We start from the raw sequence: 17412 nt of genomic DNA, 5'->3' as shown, positions 1-17412 counted from the left end.
GACGCTTACTCCTTGGAAGGAAAGTCATGACCAACTAGATAGCATATTGAAAAGCAGAGACATTAACTTTGCCAACAAAGGTCCATCTAGTCAAGGCTATGGTTTTTCCTGTGGTCATGTATGGATGTGAGAGTTGGACTATGAAGAAGGCTGAGCGCCAAAGAATTGATGCTTTTGAACTGTGGTGTTGGAGAAGACTCTTGAGAGTCCCTTGGACTGCAAGGAGGTCCAACCAGTCCATTCTGAAGGAGATCAGCCCTGGGATTTCTTTGGAAGGAATGATGCTAACGCTGAAACTCCAGTACTTTGGCCACCTCATGAGAAGAGTTGACTCATTGGAAAAGACTCTGATGCTGGGAGGGATTGGGGGCAGGAGGAGAAGGGGATGACAGAGGATGAGATGGCTGGATGGCATCACTGACTCGATGGACATGAGTCTGAGTGAACTCCGGGAGTTGGTGATGGACAGGGAGGCCTGGCGTGCTGTGATTCATGGGGTCGCAAAGAGTCAGACACAACTGAGCGACTGAACTGAACACAGTCAAAGGCTTTGGCATAGTCAATAAACAGAAATAGATGTTTTTCTGGAACTCTCTTGCTTTTTCAATGATCCAGTGGATGTTGGCAATTTGATCTCTGGTTCCTCTGTTTTTTCTAAAACCAGCTTGAACATCTGGAAGTTCACAGTTCACGTATTGCTGAAGCCTGGCTTGGCATTTTGAGCATTACGTTAGTAGCATGAGTGCAACTGTGCAGTAGTTTGAGCATTCTGTGGCATTGCCTTTCTTAGGGATTGGAATGAAAACTGACCTTTTCCAGTCCTGTGGCCACTGCTGAGTTTTCCAAATTTGCTGGCATATTGAGTGCAGCACTTTCACAGCATCATCTTTCAGGATTTGAAATAGCTCAACTGGAATTCCATCACCTCCACTAGCTTTGTTTGTAGTGATGCTTTCTAAGGCCCACTTGACTTCACATTCCAGGATGTCTGGCTCTAGGTGAGTGGTCACACCATCATGATTATCTGGGTCGTGAAGATATTTTTTGTACCGTTCCTCTGTGTATTCTTGCCACCTCTTCTTAATATCTACTGCTTCTGTTAGATCCATACCATTTCTGTCCTTTATCGAGCCCATCTTTGCAGGAAATGTTCCCTTGGTATCTCTAATTTTCTTGAAGAGATCTCTAGTCTTTCCCATTCTGTTGCTTTCCTCTATTTCTTTGCATTGATCGCTGAGGCTTTCTTATCTCTCCTTGCTATTCTTTGGAACTCTGCATTCATATGCTTGTATCTTTCTCTCCTTTGCTTTTCACTTCTCTTCTTTTCACAGCTATTTGTAAGGCCTCCCCAGGCAGCCATTTTGCTTTTTTGCATTTCTTTTTCTTGGGGATGGTCTTGATCTGTCTCCTGTACAATGTCACGAACTTCCGTCCATAGTTCATCAGGTACTCTGTCTATCAGATCTAGTCCCTTAAATCTATTTCTTGCTTCCACTGTATAATCATAAGGGATTTGATTTAGGTCATACCTGAATGGTGTAGTGGTTCTCCCTACATTCTTCAATTTAAGTCTAAATTTGGCAATAAGGAGTTCATGATCTGAGCCACAGTCAGCTCCCAGTCTTGTTTTTGCTGACTGTATAGAGCTTCTCCATCTTTGGCTGCAAAGAATATAATCAATCTGATTTTGGTGTTGACTATCTGGTGATGTCCATGTGTAGAGTCTTCTCTTGTGCTGTTGGAAGAGGGTGTTTGCTATGACCAGTGCGTTCTCTTGGCGAAACTCTTATTAGCCTTTGCCCTGCTTCATTCCGTACTCCAAAGTCAAATTTGCCTGTACTCCAGGTGTTTCTTGACTTCCTACTTTTGCATTCCAGTCTCCTATCATGAAAAGGACATCTTTTTTGGGTGTTAGTTCTAAAAGGTCTTGTATGTCTTCATAGAACTGTTCAACTTCAGCTTCTTCAGCATTACTGGTTGGGGCATAGGCTTGGCCCCACCATAGTTTGGCCCCAGGTAAATAACAGGGAGGGAACATAGCCACACCCATCAACAGAAAATTGGATTCAAGATTTACTGAACATGGCCCCACTCATCAGAATAAGACCCAATTTCCCACTCAGTCTCTCCCATCAGGAAGCTTCCATAAGCCTCTTATCCTTCTCCATCAGAGGGCAGACAGACTGAAAACCACAATCAAAGGAAACTAACCAATCTGATCACATGGACCACAGCCTTGTCTAACTCAATGAAATTATGAGCCATGCCATGTAGGGCCACCCAAGATGGACGGGTCATGGTGGAGAGTTCTGACAAAATGTGGTCCACTGGAGAAGAGAATGGCAAACCACTTCAGTATTCTTGACTTGAAAACTCCATGAACAGTATGAAAAGGCAAAAAGATACAACACTGAATGGTAAACTCCCCAGGTAGGTAGATGCCCAATTGCTACTGGAAATCAGTGGAGAAATAATTACAGAAAGAATGAAGAGATGGAGCCAGAACTGAACTTCAGCATCTTAGTGTCTATAGTTTTTGCTTTTGACTAGTTATTTTTCAGTCGCTAAGTCGTGTCCAGCTCTTTGCAACCCCGTAAACTGCAGCACACCAGACCTCCCTGTCCATCATCAACTCCTAGAGTTTACTTAACTCAGGTCCATTGAGTCGATGATGCCATCCAACCATCTCATCCTCTGTCGTCCCCTTCTCCTCCTGCCCTCAGTCTTTCCCAGCATCAAGGTCTTTTCTAATGAGTCGATTCTTCACATCAGGTGGCCACATTATTGGAGCTTCAGCTTCAATATCAGTCCTTCCAATGAATATTCAGGACTGATTTCCTTTAGGATGGACTGGCTGGATCTCCTTGCAGTCCAACGAACTCTCAAGAGTGTTCTCCAACACCACAGTTCAAAAGCATCAATTCTTCAGCGCTCAGGTTTCTTTATAGTCCAACTCTCACATACATGACTACTGGAAAACCCATAGCTTTGACTAGACAGACCTTTGTTGGCAAAGTAATGTCTCTGCCTTTTAATATGCTGTCTAGGTTGGTCACAACTTTTCTTCCAAGGAGTAAGCATCTTTTAATTTCATGGCTGCAGTTACCATCTGCAGTGATTTTGGAGCCCCCCAAAATAAAGTCTCTCACTGTTTCCACTGTTTCCCCATGTACTGACTATGAGTGAGTACATTTTAAAAACTTAGAATGGGGACCTAGCAGATAGTAAGCAACAAGTATTAGCTATCACTATCATAGAAGTGTGTGCTAAGTCTCTTCAGTCATGTCTGACTCTTTGTGACTCCATGGACCACAGCCTGCCAGACTCCTCTGTCCATGGGATTCTCCAGGCAAGAATATTGGAGTGGGTTGCCATTTCTTACTGCAAGGGATCCTCCCAACCCAGGGATTGAGCCCAAGTCTCTTACAACTCCTGCATTGGCAGGCAGGTTCTTTACTACTAGCGTCACTTGGGAAGAGAGATACTATGGAAGTAAACAGAAATAAAATTACCCTTTCTTCTCTACTTCTACTCTTTAATCATACTCATTTTCTATAGTGACAACTTCGAGTCTTTTTTCCTATGCTTATTTACACATATACACTCCTTCTCCCCCTCAAGACCTTCTTCTCCCTCAACCTTGCCTTGTGTGTGTCTTCCTCTCTCAGATATACCCAGATTAGCTCTGCAGACACATTCTGGAAATGGGAGCTCTTAACTGATGAGAGCTATTAATACAATGGGTCCATCACTGCACAGTACTATGAAGGCACATTCCAAAATAAATGATTACTTTTGGTAAATATACTATTAGGAAATATGTCTCTATCCCCATTACTATCATCCATTTGACACTAACAATTTGGCTTAGACCAGAGGTCTCCAACCTTCAGGATCTAATTAATGTCTGAGATCTGAGGTGGAGCTAAATAAGAAATAATAGAAAAAAGTGCACAGTAAATGCAATTTGCTTGAATCATCTGGAAACCATCCCCCTGCACCCCAATCCAAGGAAAAATTGTCTTCCATGAAACCAGTTCCTGGTGCCAAAATGGTTAGGGGACCACTGGAGACAAATTCAAAGAGATCCAAAACATTTTCCTTTGACTATTAAAACAATCCAAATCAAGTTAACTATATTTGATGCTTTCACATAAATTATTTACTCATGTAATATTCATTTCCAGTTTAGTCTGTCAAAATAACTTTCCTTTTCCCTCAACTTACCAGTATTTTATCCTTTCCTGCTGAAACATATCATTTTCTAGATTTGTTCACAAATGTTAGTTCCACTGTAAGACTCTTACCCCTTGAGACACTTATGAAACTTTGTATAGAGTAGATGCTCTATAAATGTTTACTGTACTACAGAAAAATGTATATGCAATATTTCAAAAATATAAGAATGACAATTTTACTACCATTAGTGTCCCTTAGTTTTATCATAAGTCACAAAGAGAGACAGCTGTAATTATGTACCAGTTCTGTGACTCTTTGTAGGACCTTTAACCTGTCTTTGCTTAAACTTCAAGTTTCATAAAGTGAAAATAATACATAACTTATAAGAATTTAAAATGAGAGAATATGCATAAAAACACATATATACTACCCAGTACACGTCCAACACCGTGTTGATTTAAGTGCTGATGGGTTGATTACTGACAACAGAGAAAAGCAGCCAGGAAAATGCAACTCCTGGGCTGCTTCTGACTTAATTCTCTGAGCCCAAGATATAATTCTTTTGAGTTCTTACTGCAAGGCTGGGATGAGAGTGACACATCACGGCACTGAAAAGGTACTTGTAACCCCAACGGTCTTAAATCAATGAAACTAAGGTTTTATTAGACCAAAAAAGAAAAAAGAGTTGAAGGGAGGGTCTTTCTCATACCAGTCTTTTATGCCTAATTTTCAAAATTATGTCAGCCAGAAAAATTTCTCTAACTCAAACAGGTTTTTCTTTAAATCTTTCTTCAGTACAAACATTGTGGTAATACATTTTTCACCATGAGACAATCTCACAATAAAGTATTTGGGTATTATGTTCCTTTGTATATATATACCCTACTGGCACCAGAGTTAGTTTAATGTGAACTTAAACTATGAAAATACAAGGACTTTCCTGGTGGTCCAGTGGCTAACACTGTGCTTCTACTGCAAGGGGTGCAGATTTGATCAATGGTCAGGGGATCCTGCATGCCACATGACATGGCCAAAATAAAAATATAATGCTTTCAAAATTTAGCTTACAAAGAAAAAGAAAATACAGGAAAAAAAAGAAACAGCTGTGTATCTTTAGGGCATATAAATAATTTTTAGGAGAAAAAATGTTACTATATCGCTAATTTCTCCTCAGTTTTTAACAAAGGTGTATCCTTTTAGCTAAGAAATAAGCTATGTTAGACACATTATTTTTAACATACTGACATTCAAAAGAGAAAAAAAAATTATCTGTCCTACCTTAAGATGTTTGTGATACATTATCAGTAGAATTATTTCCCCCAAACTCTTAGCAAAATTTGTCACACTGAAACCTGAATCTAATTCAAAGTATAAGACATTTAAACATACAACCACCAAAGGACTTTAACATCAAAATAGTTTCATTATGAAATGAAAGCTGAGAAATAAAGTCACATTTTATTCTGTTAAATTCACTTAAAATCACACCCACAAAATAATCCCATTCTGTGGCCAAATGAATTATTAGACTATGTTTAAAATAGTTTTATTAACTCGGTTAAAACAAAGCTTAGGAGGACATTTTTTAATGTACTGCACACATGATTTCTTTATTTTGATATTCTCAGTCTAATTTTACTCCAGTAAAATACTCAGTCTAATATATCTCTATTTTTAAGAATTAGTTGCACTGTAGCTATTTTCAAACATCATTAAGCTTGCTGGTAGTTGATGTGACTTCCAGAGAGCAGGGGAATGTTCTAGCCATCTTAAAGCCTTATCGCCAGATGTTCAGTATTTTTAAATTGCATATTAAACTGTCCTAGTCTTTCCCATTTATAGATTTATCTCTTTTAAAAAAAAAGAAAAAGTAACATAATATATCTTATATGCCTCAAGTACATTTTTTCATCAAAATTATTTAAAAATAATCATGTAGGCAACAGAGGTTTACAGATTATCTGTGACACAATTTAAGGAGTTTCAGATTAAATCATAGTGGGCCAAGTAAATCCACAGATTCACCCTGTCCCCCAGTTCCCCACTGTGTAACTAGAACAGACATACTTAGCAACTGGCACACTCACCATATTGATTCTCTAATCCACAGAGTAAGAATCATTATGGTAGGAATGATCAAGCACAGGGCTTCGCTGGTGGCTCAGTGGTAAAGAATCCACTACCCTGATAGTTCAGTTGGTAAAGAATCAGAGAACAACAGAGAAAAGAGGCCAGGAAAATGCAACTCTTGGGCTACTTCTGACTCAATTCTCTGAGCCCAAGATATAATTCTTTTGAGTTCTTACTGCAAGGCTGGGATGAGAGTGACACATCACAGCACTGAAAAGGTACTTGTAACCCCAACGGTCTTAAATCAATGAAACTAAGGTTTTATTAGACCAAAAAAGAAAAGAAAAAAGAGTTGAAGGGAGGGTCTTTCTCATACCAGGAGAACCCAGTTCGATTCCTGGGTCAGAAAGATCCCTTGGAGAAGGGAAAGGTTACTCACTCCAGTATTCTTGGGCTTCCCTTGTGGCTCAACTGATAAAGAATCTGCCTGCAATGTAGGAGACCTGAGTTCGATCCCTGGGTTGGGACGATCCCCTGGAGAAGGGAAAGGTTACCCACTCCAGTATTCTGGCCTGGAGAATTCCATGGACTATATAGTCCATGGGGTCCCAAAGAGTTGGACATGACTAAGTGACTTTCAAGTATACATCAATGCAGGAGACATAAGTTCGATCCCTGGGGAAGATCCCTTGGAGGAAGAAATTACAACCCACTCCAGTACTCTTGCCTGGAAAATTCCATGGACAGAGAGGAGCATGGCGGGCTATAGTCCACAGAGTTGCAAAGACTAGGACACAATTGAGCAACTGAGCACACACGCACAATCAAGTAGAAGCCACTAGAGTTTCTTCTCCTTCTCATCAAGATATTTTTAAAAAGCAGTATTAGAGATGAGTGCCATGATCAAAAAACATGAAAGATGATGATAGCTATCACATTCCATTTAACAACTTGTCTGTTTAGACTATGTGAAAAGCAGATGGGTCTTGAAAAATAACTGAATTATAAATAAATGCAGACAGGTAGTAACTCCAACTGCAGCTGGTATTCAAAATACAGTATTTTTACTGGAACAAATTAGTATTAATCCCTGTAACCTGGTAAAGAAATGCTTTTTTCTCCATATTAATTTGCAAAGAATCCCAAAAGCACTTTGCTTTTACCTGGCAAGTTTAACAGTACACTATCACACTCTTGTCACAGATTTCTGTCAATGCTCCTGCTCTCCAAAAAAGTCCACAGAGACTTTGATCTTACTAAGAGTCCACAGAACGTCACAACTGCCCACTACACTGAAGGCATTATGCTGACTGGATCTACAAACAGGTAGTAGCCAGCACTTTAGCTATTTTAACACAACATAATGACAACCAGCAAGCATGAAGTTAAACCTTACCCTTAAGTTTCTGCACCAGTCAGAGTCCAGTCAGGAAACAGAAAATATAAAGAGAACTTAATATAAAGAAGTGGGCACAAAATCAAAAGATCTGAAAAGGTAAAAAGTAAATACTGTGGTGTCATAGAGGTATAAATACAGAAATATATTACCACTCCTGGGGGAACAAAGGATAGGCTCAAATTATTAAAACTTAGAAGCTTGGACAAAGCGCTTTTTAGAGTCAAAACTGAGATTCCTGAGGAGGACACACTGCTCAGCTGGTGTTCTGGTCCAGCTCACTCACTGCATAAGCTACTGAGTTTTAAGTTCTCATCCCAAGCTACCTCGACAGTGGTAGAGTTTGAACTAAACACTGGTCTTCTGACTTCTGACTTTATGAACTCTTTCTACTACAGAACACTTCTTGATTAATATTTGGTCAAGTCACTTAAATATTCTAACTTTCCTTTAGATTAAAAAATATTAAAGATATTTAAGTAAGATTCTCTGAACTCAAAGAAGTAAATTATGGACTATCATTTCTGAAACATCCTTTTCTACCCCGCATTGGGCAGAATCTGCTCTGGCTTTATAAAGCAGGGTATAACAAAGGGGGCATGGATGTTCTATTGAGGATATCACAGATGTTCTATTTTCTCTGAATGTTGCTTAATTTAGTTGTGCGTATTCTGAAAATTCACTAAGCTGTTCTTTACAATTATTTTTGCACTTTTCTGCATGTTTTTACATGGGAATTCATAAAGATAGCAAAATTATGCTGCCACCTTCCCAGAATCCTAAAAACTGATAAATTCCTATCTTATTTATCTTTTCATCTCTCACAGATTATGTGAAGGAACAACGACAAACATTATTTCTGGATTTAATTCCTGAAAGCAAATGAGAAACTGATTGGTGATGTAGAAACCACCACAACCATGGGAGAAAACAACCATGTCAAATGACAACTTATTGAGAAATGGTTAAATGTTGAGAAACCAGAATCTGCAAAGAGAGAGTTAGAGAAAAGTTAAGAACTTTGAAATGAGCCCAAGAACTAGCTCTATAATTAACTAAACTATGTGACTTAGAAAGAAAGAAAGAAAAGTTAAGTCACTCAGTCATGTCTGACTCTTTGTGTCCCCATGGACTGTAGCCCACCAGGATCCTCCATCCATGGGATTCTCCAGGCAAAAATACTGGAGTGGGTTGCCATTTCTGTCTCCAGTGGAATATTCCTGACCCAGGGATTGAACCCAGGTCTCCCATAATGCAGGCAGATGCTTTAACCTCTGAGCCAAGTAAAGTTATTTCATTCCTATAAAAGTATTCCTCATCTGTAAAATGAGTTCGATACTACCTACCTAAAGAGATATATGAGGATTAGAATTAAGATACTGAAATGTTTTGCATGTTATCAGAAATGAATATTGTTATTGTGTAAGAAAGGCAGTCGTAGGGGCTTCCCTGGGGGTCCAGTGGTTAAGAATCCACCTGCCAATGCAAACGACATGGGTTCGACCCCTGGTTTGGGAAGCTCTCACATGCTGTGGGGCAACTAAGCCTGTGCATCACAATGTAGCCCATGTGCTACAATTACTGAAGTCCACAGGCCTAGAGCCTGTGCTCTAAAACAAGAGAAGCCATTGCAAGGAGAAGCCTACACACTGCTACTGGACAGTAGCCTCCACTCTCTGCAACTAGAGAAAGTCAGCGCACAGTAACAGAGACCCAGTGCAGCCAAAAATAAAGTAAATATTAAAAAAAAAAGAAAGGTACTACAACCTTATGTGACACTGTAAGGAAAGAGTAGGAAAGGGAGGATGAGCAGGGGAAGGGGAAAAGATGACAATGACAACAGCACAATCAAGTTCTTCTAGGGATGTAAGAACATCTTTCATTCTAGTATCCTCAACATCTAACATAGTACCTAATAAATTGAATAGCTGCTTAATGAATTACATATGATTTGAGGGAAGTTAGCAAAATAGTGGTCAGAGAATTAAAAAAATTATAAGAGATTTTGTCTGAAAAATCAAGTAAAAATCATTGTAGATTAAATATTCAGGATGTCTAACAGAAAATAGCAATCTGAGTAATTTCAGATCAATATCAGTGCAGGATTGAAGAAATGTGCTTATTTTAATGAAAATTTAAATAAGAAAAAAAGAGGACAGATTAAAAGCATAAGAAATTAAAGTTAGTGACAAAAATATTCTGCAAAAATGGTTTCTAACAAACAGCTCCTAAAACAGCATTTTCCAACTTCCTAATAAAATACCCGACTCTTTGCAACCTCATGGGCTATACAGTCCATGGAATTCTCCAGGCCAGAACACTGGAGTGGGTTCAGTTCAGGTCAGTTCAGTCGCTCAGTCGTGTCCAACTCTTTGAGACCCCATGAACCGCACCACACCAGGCATTCCTGTTCATCACCAACTCCCAGAGTTCACTCAAACCCATGTCCATTGTGTCAGTGATGCCATCCAACCATCTCATCCTCTGTCGTCCCCTTCTCCCCTGCCCTCAATCTTTCCCAGAATCAGGGTCTTTTCAAATGAGTCAGCTCTCTGCATCAGGTGGCCAAAGTACTGGAGTTTCAGCTTCAACATCAGTCCTACCAATGAACACTCCAGGACTGATCTCCTTTGGAATGGACTGGTTGGATCTCCTTGCAGTCCAAGGGACTCTCAAGAGTCTTCTCCAACACTACAGTTCAAAAGCATCAATTCTGCAGTGCTCAGCTTTCTTTATAGTCCAACTCTCACGTCCATAGAGGGCTACTGGAAAAACCATAGCCTTGATTAGACGAACCTTTGTTGACAAAGTAATGCTTCTGCTTTTCAACATGCTATCTAGGTTGGTCATAACTTTCCTTCCAAGGAGCAAGTGTCTTTTAATTTCATGGCTGCAATCACCATCTGCAGTGATTTTGGAGCCCAGAAAAATAAAGCCTGACACTGTTTCCACTGTTTCCCCATCTATTTCCCATGAAGTGATGGGACCAGATGCCATGATCTTCGTTTTCTGAATGTTGAGCTTTAAGCCAACTTTTTCACTCTCCTCTTTCACTTTCATCAAGAGGCTTTTGAGTTCCTCTTCACTTTCTGCCATGAGGGTGGTGTCATCTGCATATCTGAGGTTATTGAGATTTCTCCCAGCAATCTTGATTCTAGCTTGTGCTTCTTCCAGCCCAGCGTTTCTCATGATGTACTCTGCATATACGTTAAATAAGCAGGGTGACAATATACAGCCTTGATGTACTCCTTTTCCTATTTGGAACCAGTCTGTTGTTCCATGTCCAGTTCTAACTGTTGCTTCCTGACCTGCATACAGGTTTCTCAAGAGGCAGGTCAGGTGGTCTGGTATTCCCATCTCTTGAAGAATTTTCCACAGTTTATTGGGATCCACACAGTCAAAGGCTTTGGCATAGTCAATAAAGCAGAAATAGATGTTTTTCTGGAACTCTCTTGCTTTTTCAATGATCCAGTGGATGTTGGCAATTTGATCTCTGGCTCCTCTGTCTTTTCTAAAACCAGCTTGAACATCTGGAAATTCACGGTTCATGTATTGCTGAAGCCTGGCTTGGAGAATTTTGAGCATTACTTTACTAGCATGTAAGATGAATGCAATTGTGTGGTAGTTTGAGAATTCTTTGGCATTACCTTTCTTTGGGATTGGAATGAAAACTGACTTTTTCCAGTCCTGTGGCCACTGCTGAGTCTTCCAAATTTGCTGACATATTGAGTGCAGCACTTTCACAGCATCATCGTTTTCCAGGGGATCTTCACAACCCAGGGAGTGAACCCAGGTCTCCTTCATTGCAGGCAGATTCTTTACCAGCTGAGTCACCAGGGAAGCCCAATAAGATACCCAGGAAAACAGAAAAAATAAATGAAAAAAAACCCTATACTATTAGTCAAAACTAAAGGGGTAATACCAATCTTCTCCAAAAGGACTTATGGCAGCATGCTGCACCTCCCAGGACTGCTGCTGCCAGTGCCTCTGACTTCACAGCAGGCCGCTGTCAACCCAAGCCTCTGCCAGACACTCCCAAATACTCACAGCAGATGAGTGCACGTCCTTCTACATCGCCCTCATGCTAACCAAAATGATCATGTGGATCACAGTTTTGTGTAACTCAATGAAACTTACAAGGGAATATTTCATGCAAAGATGGAAACACTAAAGGACAGAAACAGTATGGACCTAACAGAAGCAAAAGAAAGATATTAAGAAGAGGTGGCAAGAATACACAGAAGAACTGTACAGAAAAGGTCTTAATGACCCAGATAACCACAATGGTGTGATCACTCACCTAGAGCCAGACATCCTGGAGTGTGAAGTCAAGTGGGCCTCAGGAAGCATTACTAAGACAAAGCTAGTGGAGGTGATGGAATTCCAGGTGAGCTATTTCTAATCCTAAAAGATAATGTTGTTAAAGTGCTGCATTCAATTCGTCAGCAAATTTGGAAAACTCAGCAGAGGCCACAGGACTGGAAAAGGTCAGTTTTTATTCCAATCCCAAAGAAAGACAATGCCAAAGAACGTTCAAACTACGACACAAATTGCACTCATCTCACACGCTAGTGTGAATTCTATACTTTTTATATGTTCACAAGTACTAGTACTAGAATATAACATTTTTACACCAGGTGGAATACTGTATCAGTGTCCAGTTAGTCCAGTGGTCCTTAAAGATTTTGGTTTCAGGACTCCTCTGTGTTAAGTTGCTTCAGTCGTGTCCGACTCTGTGCGATCCCATGGACTGCAGCCCACCAGGCTCCTCTGTCCATGGGATTTTCCAGGCAAGAGCACTGGAGTGGGGTGCCATCGCCTTCTCCGCAGGACTCCTCTACAGCCCCCCAAAATAGTGAGTAGATGAATGGTTGCCAGGGGTTTGGGGAGGGCTGACTATAAAGGGGTAGGAAGGAATCTGGGATGGATGATGAAACTGTTCTATATCTTGACTGTGGTGGTAGGTACATGACTGTATGTTTGTCCAAAATAACAGAATTTTATATTTAAAGGAGTGAATATATGTAAATTAAACTTTCCAAAAGTCTGACTCAAAAAAAAAATTCTTGAAAATCCCAAAGAGCTTCTGTTTATTCAAGGTATCAATATCTAGCATATTAGAAATTATAAATGAGAAAAATCAGGGATTCCCTGGTTGCTCAGTGATGAAGAATTTGCTTACCAATCCAGGAAACACAGGTTGATCCCTCATCAGGGAAGATCCCACATGCTGCAGAGCATCTAAGCCCATTTGCCACAACTATTGAAACTGTGCTCTAGAGCCTGGGAGCCACAACTACTGAAGCCCTTGAGCGCTACAGCCTGTGCTCTGCAACGAGAGCAGTAACTGCAGAGAAACCCACACTGCAACTGGAGAGTAGCCCCGGGTTGCTGCAACTAGAGAAAGCTCATGCAGCAATAAAGACCAAGCATACCCAAAAATAAATAAATAAAACTATCAAAAAAATTTTAAATGAGAAAATCTCTAAATAGTTTTTTATGTATTCATTTTTTAAATAATAAATGCACTGAATGTTAACAAATAATGTATTCTTCATGAAAAATAACTATTTTCCAAAGCAAAAAATATTTAGTGAGAAAAGTCACATTTTTTGAGTCAATCTCTTTAATGTCTGCCTTCAAATAGGAATCAGCTGGATTCTCATACCTGCTTCTGCATTCAACCTGTTACAGTATGAAAGGTCATTTGGCCTCCGGAAAACTCCACTGTACACTTGTAAGAAAATGAGTGTGAAAAGACAACACGTGCATATTATTACAAAAATAATTTTCAGCTGGAAATGTCAGGAACCCCAGGGCTCCTGGACCATACTTGGAGAACCTTTGATCTAACCTATATAAGAAAAGATCAAGTATTAAATACGGTAAAGTGATAAAATATATTTATTTTCAAATCATGTAAAGTGTCTCTTATGATTATCCATTCCAATTTAATATACTAATATTCCCTTTATCCAGGTCAAAACTTCTATCAAACAATGATTTAGACTGAGCTACCAATCTCAATTTAAATTAAAAACATTTCAGAGGTCCATGAGTTAAAAAAAAAAAAAAAAAAAAACTACCAGAGACTTCCCTAGTGGTCCAGTGGTTAGGAGTCCAGGCTTCAAAATGCAGGGGGTGTGGGTTCCATCCCTGTTTGGGGAACTAAGATCCCACATGCCATGCTGGTTCGGCCAAAATTTTTAAAATTAATTTTAAAATGTTTTAAAAAGAAAAATCAGCCCATAAGAGGCACAGCATCATCCTGGAGCCTTCACTCACTGACTGTAGGACAAGGCACATCAAAGGCAGCATAAACATGGAGAAAGTAAGGCAAAGAAAACACCTAACCTCCGGAAAAAAGAAGAGAGCACAAAACGAAAAGGCAGGCAAAACAACTGCAAAAGTCAAGCAATACAGGAGCAAACATATCCTGAATGAAAAACACAAGAAAAAATAAACATTGCTCCCTGTATGCACACTTAAAGGAACTCAAAACTGTTTTAAGACCACATCCCCATTCTACTGGCAGTGAAACTACACCAAACGGCTCTCCTTGTGCAATGTCACTCATATGACCCGCAATGGGAATCCACTCTCCTCTCAGCAATCTCTGCGTCTAACATGCTAAGCAAGGTGGGAGACCTGTGCGTTACGGGGAATGTAGGGGGTGCCTACTTGAGGCTTTTTATTTCAGTGTTTACACAACTTTCACAACCGGAGAGCAGTCCAGAACCAGTTACTAGTCCAAGCGACGAAGTCAGACCCGCTATCTGCGGGAGCTCGGTTCCCAGGTCCTTTTAAAATATTTCCCAAGGAAGAGGGGGCACCGCCGCGAGACGGCGCCACCCCAGGGCGAACGAGGGCAGAGCTGAACTGCCAAAAGTGGCTGCGGCCGCCCTGTCACCTGTCCCGTCAGTCCCGCCCGCGGCAGTGGGACGGCCCCGCACTCTCCCCCGTAACTCCTTTGGCGGGGTCCGGGGCCACCTTCCTCCGCGGCCTCAGCTTCCCCTTCTATACGGCGGTCGGACGGGCCCCCTCTCCCCTGCGCCCCTCTAGCTTGACTACAGGACTCCCGGAGCGAGGCAGCTCGGCCGCTCACCCAGCTCAGGCCGTCCCCGCGGTGAGTGGTCCCTGAGGGGGACGATCCTCGGCGCCCAACACTCACCCGGCTGATGCTTCAACGCCATCACTGACACCAGGTAGTGGGCGATATCAAAAAAGGGGAACATGGAAGTGCGAGAAAACGCAAGAGTCAGCTCATTCCACGGAGACTCCATCGCGACTACCGACCGCCGCAGCCGAAGCAGCCGCGGAGACGGGTTCCCGGCGTGCGCGGCGACGGGTGGGGGGAGGGGACGGCCACGGCCGCGCGCTCCTCGACGCGCCTCCGGGAGCCCTGCGCGTGCGCCCTGGCTCGAGAGGCTGGCGCGCGGAGGGGCGGGGCCGCGTGTCTCGGGAGCCTCGGGCGCGCGGGCGGTTGGCGGGTGAGCGGGATGAGCCGGCTGCCCCCGCCACAGCCGAACATTGTTCTCCTAATAAGGGTCCAGCATCTTCTCGGTGCAGGGGGTTGTGCCAGATCTGGAGAATAGGCAGATGAATGCAACATAAGTAATGAATAAAAAATGCTTTATTTCTGTCAACATTTAATTCGTTTGTTTTTTTTAAACGAATAAAGAACTATTTAAAATGTTGCTTAGTTATTTCTAATATGCTAAATACTGATAAATTAAAGCCACAAAAAGTCTCAGGACTCTGGGATCCTTTACAATTTTTTTTTAAGGCAGCTTTTTTTTAAAGGTTTAGTTTACATACATTTTATTCAGCCTTTTTAGTATAACGTTCTATAATTTTGGATAAACGCAGTCCACAAGAGGAGACGCTCAGAGTTGTGCGTGCTAAGTCACTTCAGTCGTATCCGACTGTATGTGACCCCATTAACCGGAGCCCACCAGGCTTCTCTGGCCATGGGATTCTCCAGGCAAGAATACAGGCGTGGGTCACCAGCCCTCCTCCAGGGGATCTTCCCCATCCAGGAGTCACACCCGCTCTCTTATGCCTCCTGCACGGGCAGACTGGTTCTTTACTACTAATCTTACCAGATGACTTTGTACCAAACTAAGGAAAAAAAGCAACTCGTGATTATTTACATTTTGATGTTTCAGTATGTTCTTTCCACAATTTTTATACATTTCTTTATCTTTGGAATTTTAGTATTGTGAATTTAGGGGCAGAACTTTGATGTTATTTCCCAAAAATCTAGTTTTAATGTCTTAAACCCCACAAAGTATGTGTTTTGTCCTTGGACTTAAAATACTATAATATCTCTAAATCATATGTCTATGCCAACATCACTCTGAGGCATAATTAAATTCATTACTAACACCAATAGGGCAAGAGTGAAAAGCCCTAGAGTTTTGTTTTTTTTTTAAAGATATATCAAAATGTTTGATATATATATAAAGATATATCAAACATTTTGCTTACCCTAAACATATTAATTCCAACAGAAAAGAACGGATCATTTCAGACTCTACAAGTAATCTGAAACTTGTTTCATTTCAAAATCAAAAATAAGTTAGATGCCCCCCCACCTTTTGCCTAGAGCCTAAAGAATTTTTTTTAATCTAAGAGAAACGAAATCATAACCTCACAAAAAGACACCTTCTATCTACATTTTAACTGTGCTCACGGTATGTGCTTCTGGTCAGTGCTTTCAGTTGTTCTAATGAAATGGGCCGAACAGAATGAATCAGGCAATGAAAAGAGGGGAGACTTTAAATTGGTAACAGGGAAAGGCAAGATTTGGGGAAATTATTCATGAAAATTAAAACCTTCCCTGACTTTTAGAAGCAGTTTACAAAGTTACATAATTATTGCAGATAAAAGAAATCCAAATTATAAAAGTATTGGTTATATAATAGAATGCAAAACTGGCCTAACCATATGAAATCTGGAAAAGAGTTTTGACTAAACATATTTGAAGCATTTTTAGTACAAAAACATGTGAAACTAATTGTCATACACCAAGTCTTTCAACAGCAATGCTCTTGATATTTTGGACTGAATAATTTATAGTCCTGTGGGATGTCTTATGGAATGTTTAACAGCATCCCTGTCCTCTACCCACTATTAATAAATGCCAGTAGCACACACACACACACACACTGTGACAACCAAAAATGTCTCCAGAATTGCCAAATGTCCCTGAGGCAGGGGGTGGGGGAAGAGCAAAAAATCCCTAGTTCAGAATTACTTTATAAAAAAATAAATTTTGGACAGCATGTTCCATAATGCATATACAAACATTATCAATATGCATCTAATATTAATCATCAAGTTAATTCTGCATAATTTGATCATTTATCCCCTGGATCAAGTTGAAAACATCTCAAAACCCAGCACCACAAAGGTATATGTATGTGTATGTGTGTGTGCCACTCGATCAGTTGAATCCAACTCTTTGGGACCCTATGGCCTGCAACCCCCAGGCTCTTTGCTGCTACTGCTAAGTCACTTCAGTAGTGTCCGACTCTGTGTGACCCCATAGACGGCAGCCCACCAGGCTCCCCCATCCCTGGGATTCTCCAGGCAAGAACATTGGAGTGGGTTGCCATTTCCTTCTCCAGGAGATGTTCCTGACCCAGGGATTGAACCGGGGTCTCCCGCATTGTAGGCAGATGCTTTACTGTCTGAGCCACCAGGGCCAAAACTGCAGTCAGCCACTGGTGCCATGGCTGCCAGGTGTCTATGGTTACCAGTCC

The 17412-nt window shown here is 41.0% G+C and overlaps 1 protein-coding gene across 3 annotated transcripts in view; it reads right to left on the bottom strand.

Moving 5' to 3' along the window:
* Positions 1-15142, bottom strand: part of TMEM38B (transmembrane protein 38B) — a 69051-nt gene extending 53909 nt beyond the window's left edge. The window contains exon 1 of one of the 3 annotated variants that reach the window (XM_025282174.3): positions 14817-15142. In XM_025282174.3, the coding sequence (XP_025137959.1) occupies positions 14817-14928 (112 nt within the window). In that variant the 5' untranslated portion in view covers positions 14929-15142. The remainder of the gene's footprint in view (positions 1-14816) is intronic. The other 2 variants (XM_025282172.3, XM_006058857.4) reach the window with 2 other exon arrangements.
* Positions 15143-17412: the final 2270 nt, after the last annotated feature.

This window comes from Bubalus bubalis, chromosome 3 (assembly GCF_019923935.1).
Source record: "Bubalus bubalis isolate 160015118507 breed Murrah chromosome 3, NDDB_SH_1, whole genome shotgun sequence".
Taxonomy (NCBI): Eukaryota; Metazoa; Chordata; class Mammalia; order Artiodactyla; family Bovidae; genus Bubalus; species Bubalus bubalis.
Note: the sequence above shows the minus strand (reverse complement) of the source record. Positions and strands in the feature narration are given on the sequence as shown.